General features: G+C 31.7%; 2 protein-coding genes across 4 annotated transcripts; one reads left to right on the forward strand and one right to left on the reverse strand.

The window, feature by feature from the left end:
• The first annotated feature begins 5,572 nt into the window (after positions 1 to 5,572).
• LOC114276651 (homer protein) lies at positions 5,573 to 9,060 on the forward strand. The gene is made up of 3 exons (XM_028218451.2): positions 5,573 to 6,114; positions 8,142 to 8,505; positions 8,702 to 9,060. The coding sequence occupies exons 1-3, from the start codon at positions 5,692 to 5,694 to the stop codon at positions 8,887 to 8,889; spliced, it is 975 nt and encodes a 324-aa protein (XP_028074252.2). The 5' UTR covers positions 5,573 to 5,691; the 3' UTR covers positions 8,890 to 9,060.
• Positions 9,061 to 9,278: 218 nt separating this feature from the next.
• On the reverse strand, positions 9,279 to 14,299 carry LOC114276650 (uncharacterized). 3 transcript variants are annotated; one of them, XR_003634330.2, is made up of 6 exons: positions 13,893 to 14,278; positions 13,506 to 13,806; positions 12,217 to 12,375; positions 11,041 to 11,336; positions 9,572 to 9,810; positions 9,279 to 9,493 (listed from the first exon to the last, which is right to left on the reverse strand). XR_003634330.2 is itself a non-coding variant. In XM_028218449.2 (6 exons), the coding sequence occupies exons 1-6, from the start codon at positions 14,097 to 14,099 to the stop codon at positions 9,485 to 9,487; spliced, it is 1,101 nt and encodes a 366-aa protein (XP_028074250.2). In that variant the 5' UTR covers positions 14,100 to 14,299; the 3' UTR covers positions 9,279 to 9,484. The 3 variants fall into 3 exon arrangements, 2 of the variants coding, with proteins under 2 accessions (XP_028074250.2, XP_028074251.2); XM_028218449.2 differs by having other exon boundaries at positions 9,682 to 9,810; positions 13,893 to 14,299; XM_028218450.2 differs by having other exon boundaries at positions 9,666 to 9,810; positions 13,893 to 14,235.
• Positions 14,300 to 15,410: the final 1,111 nt, after the last annotated feature.

The following is a 15,410-nucleotide window of genomic DNA, read 5'->3' on the forward strand; positions in this document are numbered from 1 at the left end:
AATTACACTTTTTCCTTCATAGTTGGTTAGTTTTATATTTGGTTAGTTTCTCACTTTTATCTCAAAATATGCTATTTTTACCGCAATAATTTAAAGTATTAATTTTGTTATTTTAATATAACACTAATAATCTGATATGGAAAACAAAAATAAATCAAAATTAAAACATCACATTACATCACAATAGATGAGATTTACTATCAACTCATTAAAGCTGGTTTTAAATCTCAAGAATTAAACTCTGAAACATTTTTCTTATTTTTACTTTGATATTTTATATTTTAAATTTTTCTCAATTTATTTTAAAAATTAATTTTTATTAAAAATTAAATAAAAAATAACATATTAATAATCACGTGATATAAAAATGTTTTACTATATATAACTCACATATCTAATATAAATTTAAATTTCAATGTAATAAGAACATCTCCAACGATTTACCTAATTTTTCACTAAATCTGAGTAAAAAAATGACCATTTTCTCAATCTGATACAGAATGCTCCAATGGTTGATTTTCATCAAATCTGCTCCAAGGACAACCGGCTGGTCGACTGGTAAGGCAATTTTTTTTTTTTTTAATTGTTTGAACCTACCTATTTGAACTGTTTGAATCTTTTAGTGGTCGACCGGCCGGTAAAGCAAAAAAAAAAATTTTTTGGATTGTTTGAACCTACCCATTTGAACTGTTTTAACCTTTTAGTGGTCGACTGGTTGGTCAACCGACCGAGCAACCGGCTGGTTGATCGGTTCCTTTCCTTTAATGGTCACAAACAGTAATTTGCTGAAATATATATCCTGTTCTCAGTTTGATGATTTTTCTGTTCAATTCTCAATTTGATACCAGTTTGGTGAAACCGTTGGAGCTTCAAAAAGTACCTTTTTCACCAAATTTAAAATTTGATGCCAGGTTTGGTGAACCGTTGAAGATGGTCTAATATATTGTTTTTATTTTATCTGATGGTTATTATTAGGGGTGCAACTTGGGCGGGCTCAACCCGAGCAACCCGAATCTAGCCCGAATTTTTTTAGGGCTTGGACAAGATATTTTTGAATTTGGTACGAGTTTGAGCAAAAATTCAAAAGCCCAAATTAAATTTGGACGGGCTTGGACAAAGACGTCAATCAACCCGAGCAATCTGAAACCCGAATTATATATATAAAGATATATAAAAATATTAAATATACATATAAATTATTAGTTGTTACATGATATTAAAGTAATTTAGATTATTAAATCATATTGAATGTATATTATTATATATGTGAATAACATAAAATCTTACTTTTTTTTATTTTCACTCATAAATTATAAGGACTACTATAGCGGCATCTGTCTTACATTATATAAATTATTTGTTTTGGTGGTATTAATGATTTTCTATATAAAAAATATATAAATACAGTCAAATTTTAATAATTTAATAATGTAACTAAAAAAAACTAAAATTCATTTACAATTCTAGCAACTCGGGCAATTCAAGTTTAACTCGGGTTGGGCTTTGACAGGCAACCTCGGGTTACAATTTGAGCCTAGCAGGTCTGGACAGGTCTCAACACAACTTGGGCCGGGCTTGGACAACCTCCCAACCTGACCTAACCTGCCCAAGTTACACCCCTAGTTATTATGGCATTTTTCTGTCTAATTTTGAACGTAAATTAACTTTATAAGTAAATTAGAAAAAATATGAAACATGAAAAATCAAAGTAAAAAAATAAATAAATTTTAAAGATTAAAATGAAAAATTAACCAAATATAAAAGGGATAAAATGTAATTTACCCGAATAAAAATGAGTAAATTACATTCAAGGTTGAAAACGAGCCGTGTAATTGAAAGTTGGATAATTTAGTGGATTTAAAATTATATTTAAATTTGATTTATTTATATAATATAGTTGATTTTAAACCATCTTTTAATGAGTCAAACACAAATTGAACTTGAGTTTTATTTTTATAGTGTATTAAATTTATCTTTTTTTTATTCAAATGAAAAGGATAACAAAGTAGCAGAGTTTCAGAACAAACAACTAGACAAATAGAGGGCATCAAGCCCTGTGAGAATTAGCAGAAACCATGTTTGCAATGAGAAAAGAGAAGATAGAACTAGGAGGGTCATCAAGGAATACCAAATGCTCCGATTGGTTTACTCCAATATTGGCAAGTGCATCAGCATATTGATTTGCTTCTCTAGGGGTATATTGGATTCTGCACTTGCATCTCTTCAGCATGAAATTGGCATCCTCTATTAAGCTTTGTAAGGGGATATTCTTTCAACTCCATCCTGAATCTGTTGCATTACAATCTGGGAATCTGTCTCCATCTTTATGTTTGTCATATCTTTTTGCATGATAATGGTGAGGCCTCTGTAAATTTCTCAAAGTTCTGCTTCCAAGCTTGTGTAGTTTCCTAAGTACCCATGGTAGCTCCACAACCAGGTGTATGTGTCATTCCTCAGTAAGCCTCCATACCTAGACTAACCTGAGTCACCTTTAGAGCATCTATTTGTGTTCAGTTTTAATTTTCCTGCAAAATGAGCAAACTAATTAATTAGTCTTGGTTCAGAGTAAGTAGGGTGGAGGGGGTTTTGAAAAGCTTCTTAGATTTCTTTGGCCTGTTGGAAGATTTTAGCTATACTGACATGGGCAGGTTGAGTTTGATTGTTGAAAACCTCCTTATTCCTATCTTTCCAGATATTCCAAATGGTTTAGATTGCTGGCCATGGGAGATCAGCTATCATGTCTTTACATTGGAGGTTAGACTTTAACCATTCAGGTAATGTTTTACTGTCTACTGTTATCCACCAATAAAGGTATTTCAGTTGGAGCCAGATGGCTTTTACTTTGGTACAACCTCTAAGCAGATGTGGCATGTCCTCTGTATGGGTTTGACATCTGTAACAGGTATCAAAATTAGTGAGTTTTCTTATCAGTCGAATCTGATTGGTAAGGAGCCTACCATGCATGGCCAACCAGGGGAAAGTTTTAAGCTTGTGAGAAGCTTTCATTTTCCATATCCTTGGCCAGTCCAGTCCATCTTCCTCCTGTTTAGTAAGAGCATGGTAGGCTGCTGAGGTAGAGAAATTGTCATTTGTAGTTCCTGGCCATTTATCAAATCAAGTAATAAATCGTTCAAATTTGACTGGAAATTTAACTAATTTAAAATTGTGTTTATATTTGACTTATTTACATAATAAAGTCAATCTCAAATGAGTTTTTAACATATCAAATACAAACTTAAATAATTTGATTATTTTAACACCTTTAGGCTCCATTTGTCTTTAGAGGTAGAATTGAAGAAATTAATAGTGAGTGAATTGTTAGTGAGGGAATTGATAGTGAGGGGATTAAGTAAAATTGTATTTGTTTTTATGATAGTTATTTAGTATAGGGATTGTTAAATTATTTTTATATAAAATAATAAAACAAATAAAAAATACAAAAACATTAAACATTAATGTTAAAAAAAAATGCCCAACATGTAAAAAATTAAAAAAATAAATAAAAAAATTTCCAAAAATAAAAAATAAAAAAAATAAAACAATGAATTTTACTTAATAAAAAATACAAAAAATTTCAACATTAATGTTAAAAAAAAATGCCCAACATATAAAAAAATAAAAATAAATAATTTTTTTTTAATTTGGCGGACTATTTTTTTAATACGACATCACCTCCACCTCCACCTCCACCTCCTTCATTCCAATCCCCCTTCTAAGGCCCAACCTAATCCCCTCCTCCATTTCAATCCCTTCCCCAAATCTATAAACATAACATTAAATGAACTCCACCTCTATCATAATCTCATCCCTCCCTCTATACCCAAAAGAAATGGGGCCTTACACTCAACTATAGTTCATATCTATGCATACTCTATTTTATAAGCAGTAAAAATAACTTGCAAAAAATCAATTTGAACCATATTACTAAGATCTCTTTTGGAAAGTTAAAAAAAAAAATCAGATAATTGACTTATTGGCTTATTTGAATTATATTATATCTCTATTTTTTTACACATCTTTTCATAATAAATAAAAAAAATCAAATTTTTTAATACTTCTCAAAACAAACCTTCTTTTATTTTTTAAAATAGATAACAATTATAAATTCAAATTTAAACTATTTATTTTATAAAATAAAATATGTTTTATTCATCAATATGGATTAAAGGTTATTTTGAGAAGATGGTAAAAAGTGACTTTTTGACTTTTAACTAAGTTTTTGGCTTTTTTAGACAAATAATTTGAGAAGTTAGTAAAAAGTTACTTTTGATTTTTTTGATTAATATTTGTTTATGATGCCAAATTACAATAAAATAACCAAACTACCCCCATTCAATTTAAAATATTTGCAACTTCACTCATGTAGCACATTTTGACTCATGAAGGGTAAAATTGTAATTTCATTTATAGCTAAAAACCAACTTTCCAAATAAAAAAAAATGCAAAAAAGCCAACTTTTGGCTTTTGCTACAAACTAAAAAAAGTGACTAAAAGTCAAGTTCCCAAAACACCCCTAAGTTAATTTTCATAATTAAAATCTTCATTTCCTTTTTTTAAAAAAATAAGAAATTAATTTGCAAAAATAAATAAAAAAATGTTTTTATAAATTAAGCCTACTCTCAAACCAAATAAAATATAAAGGAATATTGTTGTGAGCATCTTCTACAAAGATGAATGATCACATTTATTACTATTTTGGTAATTCAAATAATATTTCTACTATTTGGCTTTGTTCTAAGCAAAAAAACCCAAAAAACAAAAGTGATGTGAAAAGAAAAGAGAGAAAGGGTGAGAGCCATATTAAAATAAAATTCTTAAAAAACTAAACAAGAGTTTTTTCTTTTATCAAATTTGAATAAAAATTTAATGAAAAATTTGACCTAATATAATGTATTTCAATAATTTTCATTAATTATGTCGATCGTCCGATAAAGAGTAAATTTTTATCAAATTTATTTTACAATCCATTTCTTCGAGAGATTATCCACTCAGTGTCACCTGTAAAATTTGATAAAATATTAAATGTTCTCTTAAAATATATTCAGTGTGTTAGGTTTGAGTTTTTTAGATAAAATTTTTTGAAAATTGAGTTTTTTAATTTTCATATTCTTTTGTTTTTAGTAAATATTTTTTAAATTTTAAACATTTTTTTTACTTTTTTAGATGCACCTTGGTTAGATGTATCTAAAAAGTAAAAAATTTGTGAAAAAATATTTTAAAAAATTAATATATACATAAAAATACAAAAAATGTACTAAATTTTTGTTTTTTTTTTGTATTTTTGGTATTTAGTGAATTTAAAAAAAAATTACAATTTTTTTACTTTTTAAATGTATTTATGTTAGGTGTCTCTAAAAAGTAAAAAAATTATTTAAAATATTAAAAAAATTCAATAAAAACAAAAAAATACGAAAAATAAGAACGTAAAATTTTTTTAAATATATTTTCTGAAAAATGAAAATAAACAAGCTGATTACTCACTCCATTTGATATCAATGATAAAATAATTGAAGAACTGTTTTTATTAATTTTTTATCAAATTAAAATTTGATGAAAACGTACGTATTTATATTTTTCATTTTTTTTTAATTAAAACGAAGTGACGAGGACAAGTACAAATCCCATATCCCTTCACCATCCCAAGCTCAAAGCAATCCTATCCCATGCTCTCTGAAAAATCAAAAGTTGACAATGGCAACCACTGTGAATCCCACCTTGATCTCTTATCGAAACCCTAATTATCCATTCCTACTCAGAGATAATCTCTCCTTCTCATCATCACCGACCCTCACGAAATTCTTTAGCAAGCCCTCGTCGTTGTCAATTTCTCCCCCAACTCTAATAACTGTGAAATGCTCCAACAATTCGGAACAGGGACAATCGGACGGTGTTGGTGGTGGTGGTGGTCTGAAGGAGGTGTTGTCAGGAATGGTGGACGAGCGAGTGGAGGAACTGTTGAACAGAGAAGAGAACAGGGTTTTGCTTGATGGGTTAGAGAAAGCGACCCAGAGAGTAGAAATTGCGAAGAGAGAGCTTGCAGAGATCCAAAAACAGGAAATTGAAGCGAAGCAGTTGAGGGAGTACGTCAACCAGCTCGAATCCAGAACTTCTGAGGTCTCTCCTCTATCTTCCTGTTCCTCCCCACGTTTGGGAAATTCTATTTTCGCACCTCTATAATATTATATCAAAATACACCTAAAGTAAAGTAAAATGACTATAATAAATATCAAAATATATTTTTAAGATTATATTTTAATTTTCTCTATACATATATTTTTTTTAAATCCTAATTTAAAATGTAAAGGACGATTAATTTTGTTCTTGTGTCAAGAATCAAAAATTATACACAGCAGTTAAAATCTAGATTGTTGTTTTCTTTCTATCACATCAAAAATCTCTTTCTTGTTTTTCTTCACCTACTCTGTGTAGTGGTTACAACAACTTTTATTTTTTTCTCTTTTCACTTTTTGTTTTGGTAAACCAAATTATCATACTAAAACACTCTGATCTTCGAATGAGGGTTCATCAAGACATTGCAGTGATGATTCATACATCAGGTGTGTAGAAGAGGGCTTTCAACCGAATGGATAAAGGTGTGTGGAAAGAGGGTTTAGGTGGGGTGTAGAAGGATATGAGTTAGGATATAATTGGAACATAAAATGTATGGAACGAGAAGAATAACCAATAACCAAATTAATAAGTGTGTGCACTGAGAAATGATGTGTACTGAGATAAATAGGTGTGTGGAAATAGAATTTTTTCCCACTTGATACGTGTGCAATTGAGGTAAGTAAGAATAAAAACAAATAATACAGAAATTAGTATCATAATATGTATATTGTCTGAGTGGTAAGAATGTTATTAATAAAATCAAAGGTTTGGGTTCAAACTTTGCTCATGCCTTCAAATCATAATTTTTTATTTTTAGGACAGAGCCTACCAAAGACTTGGATACCAAATTCAGTGCTGACATATATAATAGTATAGATATATATACTAGTGTTGATGCATTTGTAATATTATATTAAATTTTTGGATAGTTTCATGGTTGAAGAAAATTGATTAGCTGTTTTGGTGATTTTTGATGAGGGTCCTACTAACAAGGCACAAGAAAAAGACCAAAAAAAAGTGCACTTTTTATTGATTTCATAATTTCACCCTTTTTTAAACTATAATATTTTTTACACAAATCTCAAACAATGCCGACGGGGCACTTATTAGCATTTGACTTTGATGAATGAAAAAAATCATTTTACAGCTTTTGACTGTGGTGATAATTGAATGTGAATGATATTTTTGAAAAAATAAAAAGCGTGACAATGTTCGTACTAAATTAGGTGTATGGTTTATATAGTAAAATAGTTGTATATGTTTGTTTTGACATACATGTATACCTTTCTTTTTGTGAGATGTACTCTTTCTTGTGGCAACATTGTTGATTGAATATATGCTTGAACTAGTTCCTGTCTCTTTTAGGGCCAATACATTACTGTGATACTGCTAGCTATTCAACTACCAGAACTATGTGAACTTTGATGGCATAAAATTTTGAATCCCAAACTTGTCATTCTGCGAGAGAAACTTGCAATCATTTTACCCAAAAGAGAAACGGATGAAAAAGAAAAACATGAAACAATGCTCAATTTCCATTCCTTGTTCAATTGAAATGTATTTTATGGAGTTGAGCTTGTTCGCCGACTTTGAATTTATATTCATAAGCCAACTTCCTAAACTAAATAGTACTCTGCTTCAGAGTCAAATTAAGTAACAAAAATAAGAGAAAAAATATGCAACTTGGATCAAAGAGTCTAAATATACAGTTTACAAATTGAGATTTGCTTTGTAGGACCAACTAAATTACAAAAAGAAGTTGCATATGTCAAATACGATGGCACTCGTTGAACAATGGAACGACTTATATTATTCAAGTAGTAGTTTGATTTGCTTCATGTACAGCTTACAAAAGTGTTGATCTAGAGATTTTGACGGATTGTATAATGCATATGTCAAATACAATGGCACTCGTTGAACAATGGAACCACTTACATTATTCAAGTACTAGTTTGATTTGCTTCATGTACAGCTTACAAAGGTGTTGATCTAGAGATTTTGACGAATTGTATAATGCATATGTATTGAAGATTGCAGAATGTGAGAGGGAAATATTAGAAGCAAGGGCAATGGTGGAAGAAGCACAGCGCTCTCTAAACATTGATGGGGATGATTATGCTATTATTGAGGAGGTAGAAACTGAAGAAATCGATAGAAATGAAGAGAGGTTGGAGTCTATAAAAGCTGCTTCTATTTCTGCCTTAGTTGGCAGTCTTGCAGGGCTCCCCATTTTCTTCACTCAAGTAACCGACATTTCTCAGCTAATTCTCCCTTTAGCAACCACCTTCATCAGCTGTGCTCTATTTGGAGTAACTTTTCGATATGCAGTAAGAAGAGACTTGGATAATTTTCAGCTAAAGACAGGGACTTGTGCAGCCTTTGCCTTTGTAAAAGGTATAATAATCTATCTTACTTTGATTCACCAAGATTAGGGCCTGTTTGGTTGTCTTCCCATTTTCTGTTTCCCCAAAACATAACTTGTTTGGTGAACTATTTTCAAAAACTGTTTTCGCATGAAAATAGAAACAATGGGTATTTTCAGAGTTTTCATCGAGAAATATACAAATTGAATTTGCATTTTGCTATGCAGGTGTTGGTACAGTAGATGGTGGACCACCTTTGGAATTGGAAATTGGGAGCTTCTTGTCACATGCTCTTATTGGTGCAGTTTACATATCTGAGAATCTTTTAATCTTTTTATTCGCTGCGGTCGCTCTGGATTTCTGTTACAAGATGAGGGTATTAAGTCCATATCCTATTCAAAAATCGGCTTCATAGACTATTAGTAGGTGAAGGGCTATTTTTTGACAACACAGAAAATTGCTTTCTTTTGGTGGATGTACAATTTCTTGGTCACCTGGTTTTAATACCCATCACTTGAATTTCAGACGTTGTAAATGAAGTAACCAAAATCTTTCAAGCAATTAGTTAAGAAAATTGTTTTATTCACTGGATTTTTTCACACTGCTTTGTATTACTGATTGTACTGACGATTGATTCTTTGTTTGGAAATAGTTAACAAGGAAAGAGTGAAGGAGGGTAATATTTTTTCGCCATGTAATTGGTGATATGAAATGGTGAAAGTGTATAAACTATATTTCATTGCTCATCTTCAACACCTATTATTAATGGATATACAACAATCATACAACATCATAGAAAACAAGTGACAAGAAAAATATAGTAACATATGATGGTTAGACCCATTACAGAGCAGTTATAACTAGAATCTAAATCGGAATGCAAACCTGTGCCACCCCGAAAGAAAAAATATATATAAATATATTCGTCAAACAATACATCTTTATCCAAGTATTGAATTACGTAGACATCCAATCGAATCTTGAGAATGCCTGCTACTTTCAGAATAATTCTAGGAGTCCTGAAAATAAAAACATGAACATGTCATATTTCATGAACTATATAGAATTAACAAAAAATGCACAATATAAAAGCTAACCTTAAACTAAGATGAAAAAGAGTTAATCTAAACGGTTATCAGCGTCTAACTGAAGGGTGATATTTGAGACACCAAGAACTTAATAAGGCCCTACTATTGTAAACTTAGACCTGATAATCATCTTGCCCGCTAGGTGATGACCAATAACTCAACCTACTATGTTCACTCATGCTGAACTTCGTCTTTCTTGATGTAGCGAAAGCTTTCTCGAGGTCCAACTGTGACAAAGGCCTTGGTTCCTGTAAAAGAATACAAACAAAAGACCATGTTTAGGATATACATATACCTAGTTTTCCATTGGATTCATAGTTCAACTTATAAAAATATACATCAAGTCAATTAGTGAAATCTTTTGAGTATTAAGCAACTACAATCATATAAGGTTCGCAACATTGCAACTTGTTTGCCAACATTGTCCATCTGGTTGAGCCAATCCAGGAAAAACCACGGGTCAAAAAAGTGATTCCCATCAAAATTTGGGTCGAAATTCAATCCAAACTGGCAGCTTTCTTGTTAAACTCCTCCAACTCAAAAACCAGACTCCAATAACATTCCTGTCTAGAGTTTAGGTTTGGGTAGGATTATGGACATGGGCTTGGCTAATGATGCACGCCCCTCTAACGTCAGCCCTAGCAAAATGGCCCATAAATCCAATCATTTGTTTTTTTTATCACCTAATAGTTCATGCTCTTTAAAGCTAGCAAGGGGTTCAAAAGTATTTTACGTGTTGATTGAGAAAAGGAACCAAAAAACATAGAAAAAAAAATTCAAGACAAACTTTAGAACTTCAGGAGCAATGACAAAACAAAACTGGGACAACCGATATGGACCCGTTGGAGCAACAATTTTAAAAATATCAAAATATCAGAACATGAAGCAATAGATACACAAGAACTGATATATACCATACATATATAAATGATTTTTTTTTTTTTACAAACATTTTTACCTTACAAATACATTTATATTTTATTACATCAAAATAGTAAGAAATCATTTCCCAGACATTCTATAAATTGGAGGAAATCATTAAAAAAGTCCTATTATGTATTTCATTAAGCTCTCTGTTCATTAAACAATTGGAATTTTTAGGCTATAGTATTTCTAAAATTTAAAAACTTGAAGTAGGAAATTAATAGCTATAAATTCATATTACTTTCATTTCAATTATTGGCCCAAGTTATTTTCTTTAAACTTGTAATGTGTCTAAGCAATAGTCACATTTGTCTCCTAAGTGTTTGAAGTGTGTCTGATTGTAAAATAACTAAGAAATAATATGAAAACTTTGGACGAGTGTCTGACATGTGTCCAATGTCGGTGTCCGACAGACCGAACATCGACGTCTCCATAAAGATCTGTTCACACTTCACCCTTCCATTAATTTGTCCATAACAGATGTCCTCCCACTAAACAAAACAATAACACATCAAAAGAATAATTAAAGAATATAGGCTAAGATGAAGACTTACAAGAGGCCGTTTCCCACTCTTTTCCTCTTGTAAGAAATCCCTCAGAGGAAAATAGGCCGCCTGCTTGCAAAGCTCAAGCAAATCTGAACCAGTGTGCCCCTCGCACAAGCTAGCAATGTGGTTGAGGTGAATATTATCATCTAATCTCTCACCCTTTAAAATCACCTTCAATATCTTCTCTCTATCACCAAGATCAGGTTTTCCAATCTCAAATACCTGAGGTAGACGCCTAAGTATTGCCTCATCAAGATCAGCTGGCCGATTGGTTGCAGCAAGGACCATAACTCGAGCATTCTCTGGATACAAATATGAATTAAGTAGTCAAATTCCATCACAAAACCGCCGTATTCAAGATACAGTTATTATTTAACAGGAACCTGCCCAACAAACAAATCAAAGAACTACCTAATGCTCAGTTTAGTCATCATGAACACTTTTCTAACAAATAAATCAGGCTGAAACAACTCCCTCTAATATTTCGATCTGTCTTCTCAGCAAACAAATAAAATAAGCAAATTTGTCACGCATCCATGCATCGTAAATAAATATATGAACAGCTTTAGGACAGGATCAACAGCACTTAAAAATTATATATCATCAGCCTACCCCAGGAAAGCATAAGGCCTTCCTATTTAAGAGTCCTATATCTAAATGTCCAAAGTTGTTTGGGATGACCTAAATAAGTGCACTTTTTATCTTTTTACGAAAAGATGTGTAAAAAAGTAGAGAGGTGATGTGATGGAAAAAAGATAAAAAGATGGATTATTTTAGAGTTGCCAAACTTGGCTAAATAAACAAAAAACTGCCAATATAGGTATTTCTTAAGGAAAATAGTCAGTTTGATAGGAAAAGAATGAAACACAAGAATATTCTCCAGTGAAAAGATCTAGGCCAAATATCAACGCAAAAACACCTTGTCAGTTTGATAGAATTCCATAAAATAATTTATCGCATTATATTTTAAAAAATAATGCACAGTTGCATAAATGATATGTTGATTACTACAATAACGAGGCAATCATGATGTATAATAAATTAATAATACAACAAAATAAACAAATAAAATATTTATATGAGCATAAACGAAAAGTACATGCAAATCATTATGGTTTTACTTATGATATTTGAACCTAATACATATAAAAATTGATAATTCATCCAGAGAAGAATACTCACGATCTGTGGTAAAACCATCCCACAAAGCCATGAATTCAGTTTTCATGTTTGTCAACACTTCGTTATCTGTCGCACGGCGTTGTCCCAAAAAACTGTCAACCTCATCAATGAAGATGATTGCAGGCTGGAGCTTATTGGCCAAGGTGAACACAGCTGACACTGCAACAAGTTGATACATCAGATGGTCTAGAATGCTGATAAATCTAACTTACAGGAAGAAACAAAAGTTTAAATTAAGTGTACATACATGGGATATGATTGGCTCTGTTAGAATAGTCGTCTTTTATATTATATTAGTGAGGGTACTATTGTCATATTATAGTTTTTAATATAAATATCTGCTAAGGTAGAGGGTTTGTTACACAACCTGATACCTATTCATTTAATTCTCTTTTCTGATCTCCTCTCTCTTTCCTTCTCCACTCACTCTAACCCTAATTTCTCATTTTCTACACTTCAACTAGCTCCATATACATCTGATTACAATTGGGTATACAAGAAATGCAAGGATTGGAAATTTTCCCTTACAAAAACGTCTACACTATCAACTAAACTTAAACTGTAATTATATGATATGTTTGTCATTACTATCATCTCTACATATGAGTGCTTAAAGTTCAGGAACTGTTATCAACTTTATTTCTTGTTCATAATGCAGTCAAATGCCTATGTGGGCAGTGGGGAAAAAATCTAGGCTGATGATAGAAAAACACTACGGAAATCCAATAACTAAGTAGTGAGTCCTCTTATGATGGTAATTGTATTAGGCCATAGTATGAAATACCCTTAACTAGGTAACTGAAATTCCTAAATCAAACTAACAGATCTCTTAAGAGCTTGATGCAATCAAAGATTTCAGTAAAACCCCACTCCAATTTGCTACCAACAAGCAATCCCTTGTAGGGGGTAGCCGCCATCAGCCCAACACCAATCGACACAAATATAAAAAATCTCTTTCCCATCTCCAAAATTTAGTCACCATATTCAACAGAACTATTGAATCCCCAGTGATAATTGTTACTTATATCAAGTCCAGTATTATTGAGGCTTAGCGGATATTGATAATCAAAGACTCCCAATTTCGAATTTTTACTACATTGCCACATAACATTTGTTGATTCACTTATTGGAAGTCAAATATTTTCACCCTGGTCTAAAGATTTTAATACACACGAAATAAATTCTATGAATGCTATGAATTCATTGAAAGATTCTCCCTTTAGTCAAATTGAACAGCCTATAAATGCCTTTGGTCACATCACAGACTGTGAACAAACAATGATGCATACCTAGTTTCTGAGCATCACCAAACCATTTACTCATCAAACTGGAAACCCTAACATTGATGAACACAGCACCAGACTCCTTCGCAATGGCCTTGGCAAGCATGGTCTTGCCAGTCCCGGGAGGGCCGTACAACAACACACCCTTTTGGGGACCAAGAAGCTTTCCATAGGCAAACAAATGCGGCCTACGCAAGGGAAGAATCACCAATTCGAACAACGACTGCTTAATGTTCTCCAATCCCCCAATAGAATCGAATTCCACATCGATGTGGTCCGGATTCACGACATCGCATGCTATCACATCCTATTGACCAAAAAATATAAGTTGAAACAAATTGTAAAAATGAGAGAAATTGAAGGAAAATGAAAAAGGAGATATTGAAGAATTGCCTCGTAAGGAGTGGTGTGAATGAGAGGACGACCTAATCGCTTGGAGAGTTGTCTCTTTTGTTCGAGTGCTTTTTTGGAGGCGTCGCGATTGGTGTTGTCTAGGCGTCGAAGTCCTGCGAACAAAACTAAACAGCTTAGTGCGGCGCTGGCTGCGTAGAATAAGAGTTCTTGCAATATCTTCTTCCTCATGTCTGTACTGTCTCCCATGGCCGCGAATTAGGGTTTCAACATTCAAACCAATACGAAGGTGTGACCGACGCAGAGAGAGAGAGAGAGAGAGAGAGAGAGAAAGAGCAGTTGCGTGTGTGTGTCAGCCGAAAGAACCCGAATGGCATTTGTATGGGCATCAGGATCCCTCCTTAATTTCTATCCTTCTAACTTCTTCCTTGTTGGGTGAAAAAGTGGGTCTAATTTTGATAATTGAAATCGATCACATCTATACCATACATGAAGTAAAAGAGGACGGCTGTGGGAGTTTTAATATGTCAATTTAATTTTTTTATTAAAAAAAATTTAATATTTATTAATTTAGTTAAAAAAATTTTATCGATATTTATTAATTTTTTTTAATCAATATATCTTTTTATACACTTGTATTTATTGATTTGGTCAAAATTCTCTGATCAGTATTTAAAATTTCCTCATACAATTAATTATAAATACAATTTGTGTATAGTTACTGCAGTACTATTTTCAACTTCTCTCGTATACTATGGTTAGTGATAAGATTGTTAAATTATTTTTATAAAAAATCTTAAAAAATATAATTTATATATTAAAAAAAATCTAAAACAAATATAAATATGTATAATTATTCCGTGCATAGCACGGGTGATAGACTAGTTTTAAGATTAGTTGAATATGTCATATTTATAAAAAAAATCAAATTAATTAAATATTAAAAAGTATACAAACTATTTTTAAAAAAAAAATTTAATAAATAATTTTTAAAACACATATTTTCTGTGACTTACAATTTTAGAAAATTCAGATGACTTACAATTTTTTATTATTATTTTTATATTTATGAAATCCCTATAGAAGCTCTCCATTAATTGGACAATAGTAACATACGAAAATAATATTTTTAATTTGTTATAAATTCAATTAAGCCTGATTTTCTTATTATATTATTGTGAGTGAGTTATGAATTTTCAATTATAAATTTCTAATATTTCTTTGATAATCATGTAAATTGTTAGCCTTTTGGTCAAATTTTATTTTTTAATTTTAGGAAATATAAATTGCATTTATAAAAGAGCAAAACAAAGAGTTAAAATACAAGGAGTTCATGGACATAAAGAAAAATGTCTAAGACCCCCAGTGGGGGTCATTGGGGGTCGTGCGTCTAGACCCGTGATTGGTCCAAAAAAAATTTTTTTTTCAGTGAATGGCAGCACGCCACGTCACTGGGGGGTCGGAAGCAACGCTGGGACATAAATTAGGAGAGTATCGGCTAAAAAATAAAAGAAATAAGCACACTGATGACCCCAGTTACCCAAAATGAAGACACCAAGG

The sequence above is a fragment of the Camellia sinensis genome, chromosome 13 (genome assembly GCF_055761805.1).
Source record: "Camellia sinensis isolate YWXY chromosome 13, ASM5576180v1, whole genome shotgun sequence".
NCBI classification, from domain to species: Eukaryota; Viridiplantae; Streptophyta; class Magnoliopsida; order Ericales; family Theaceae; genus Camellia; species Camellia sinensis.

Excerpts from the sequence above, each read along its gene's own strand:
- LOC114276651 (XM_028218451.2), top strand. The coding sequence starts at position 5,692 with ATGGCAACCACTGTGAATCCCACCTTGATCTCTTATCGAAACCCTAAT. Across the intron at positions 6,115-8,141 it reads TCGAATCCAGAACTTCTGAG|ATTGCAGAATGTGAGAGGGA; the intron begins GTCTCTCCTCTA and ends TATGTATTGAAG. Across the intron at positions 8,506-8,701 it reads AGCCTTTGCCTTTGTAAAAG|GTGTTGGTACAGTAGATGGT; the intron begins GTATAATAATCT and ends TTTGCTATGCAG.
- LOC114276650 (XM_028218449.2), bottom strand. The coding sequence starts at position 14,099 with ATGGGAGACAGTACAGACATGAGGAAGAAGATATTGCAAGAACTCTTA. Across the intron at positions 13,807-13,892 it reads TTCACACCACTCCTTACGAG|GATGTGATAGCATGCGATGT; the intron begins GCAATTCTTCAA and ends TTTGGTCAATAG. Across the intron at positions 11,337-12,216 it reads GGATGGTTTTACCACAGATC|AGAATGCTCGAGTTATGGTC; the intron begins GTGAGTATTCTT and ends ATTTGTATCCAG.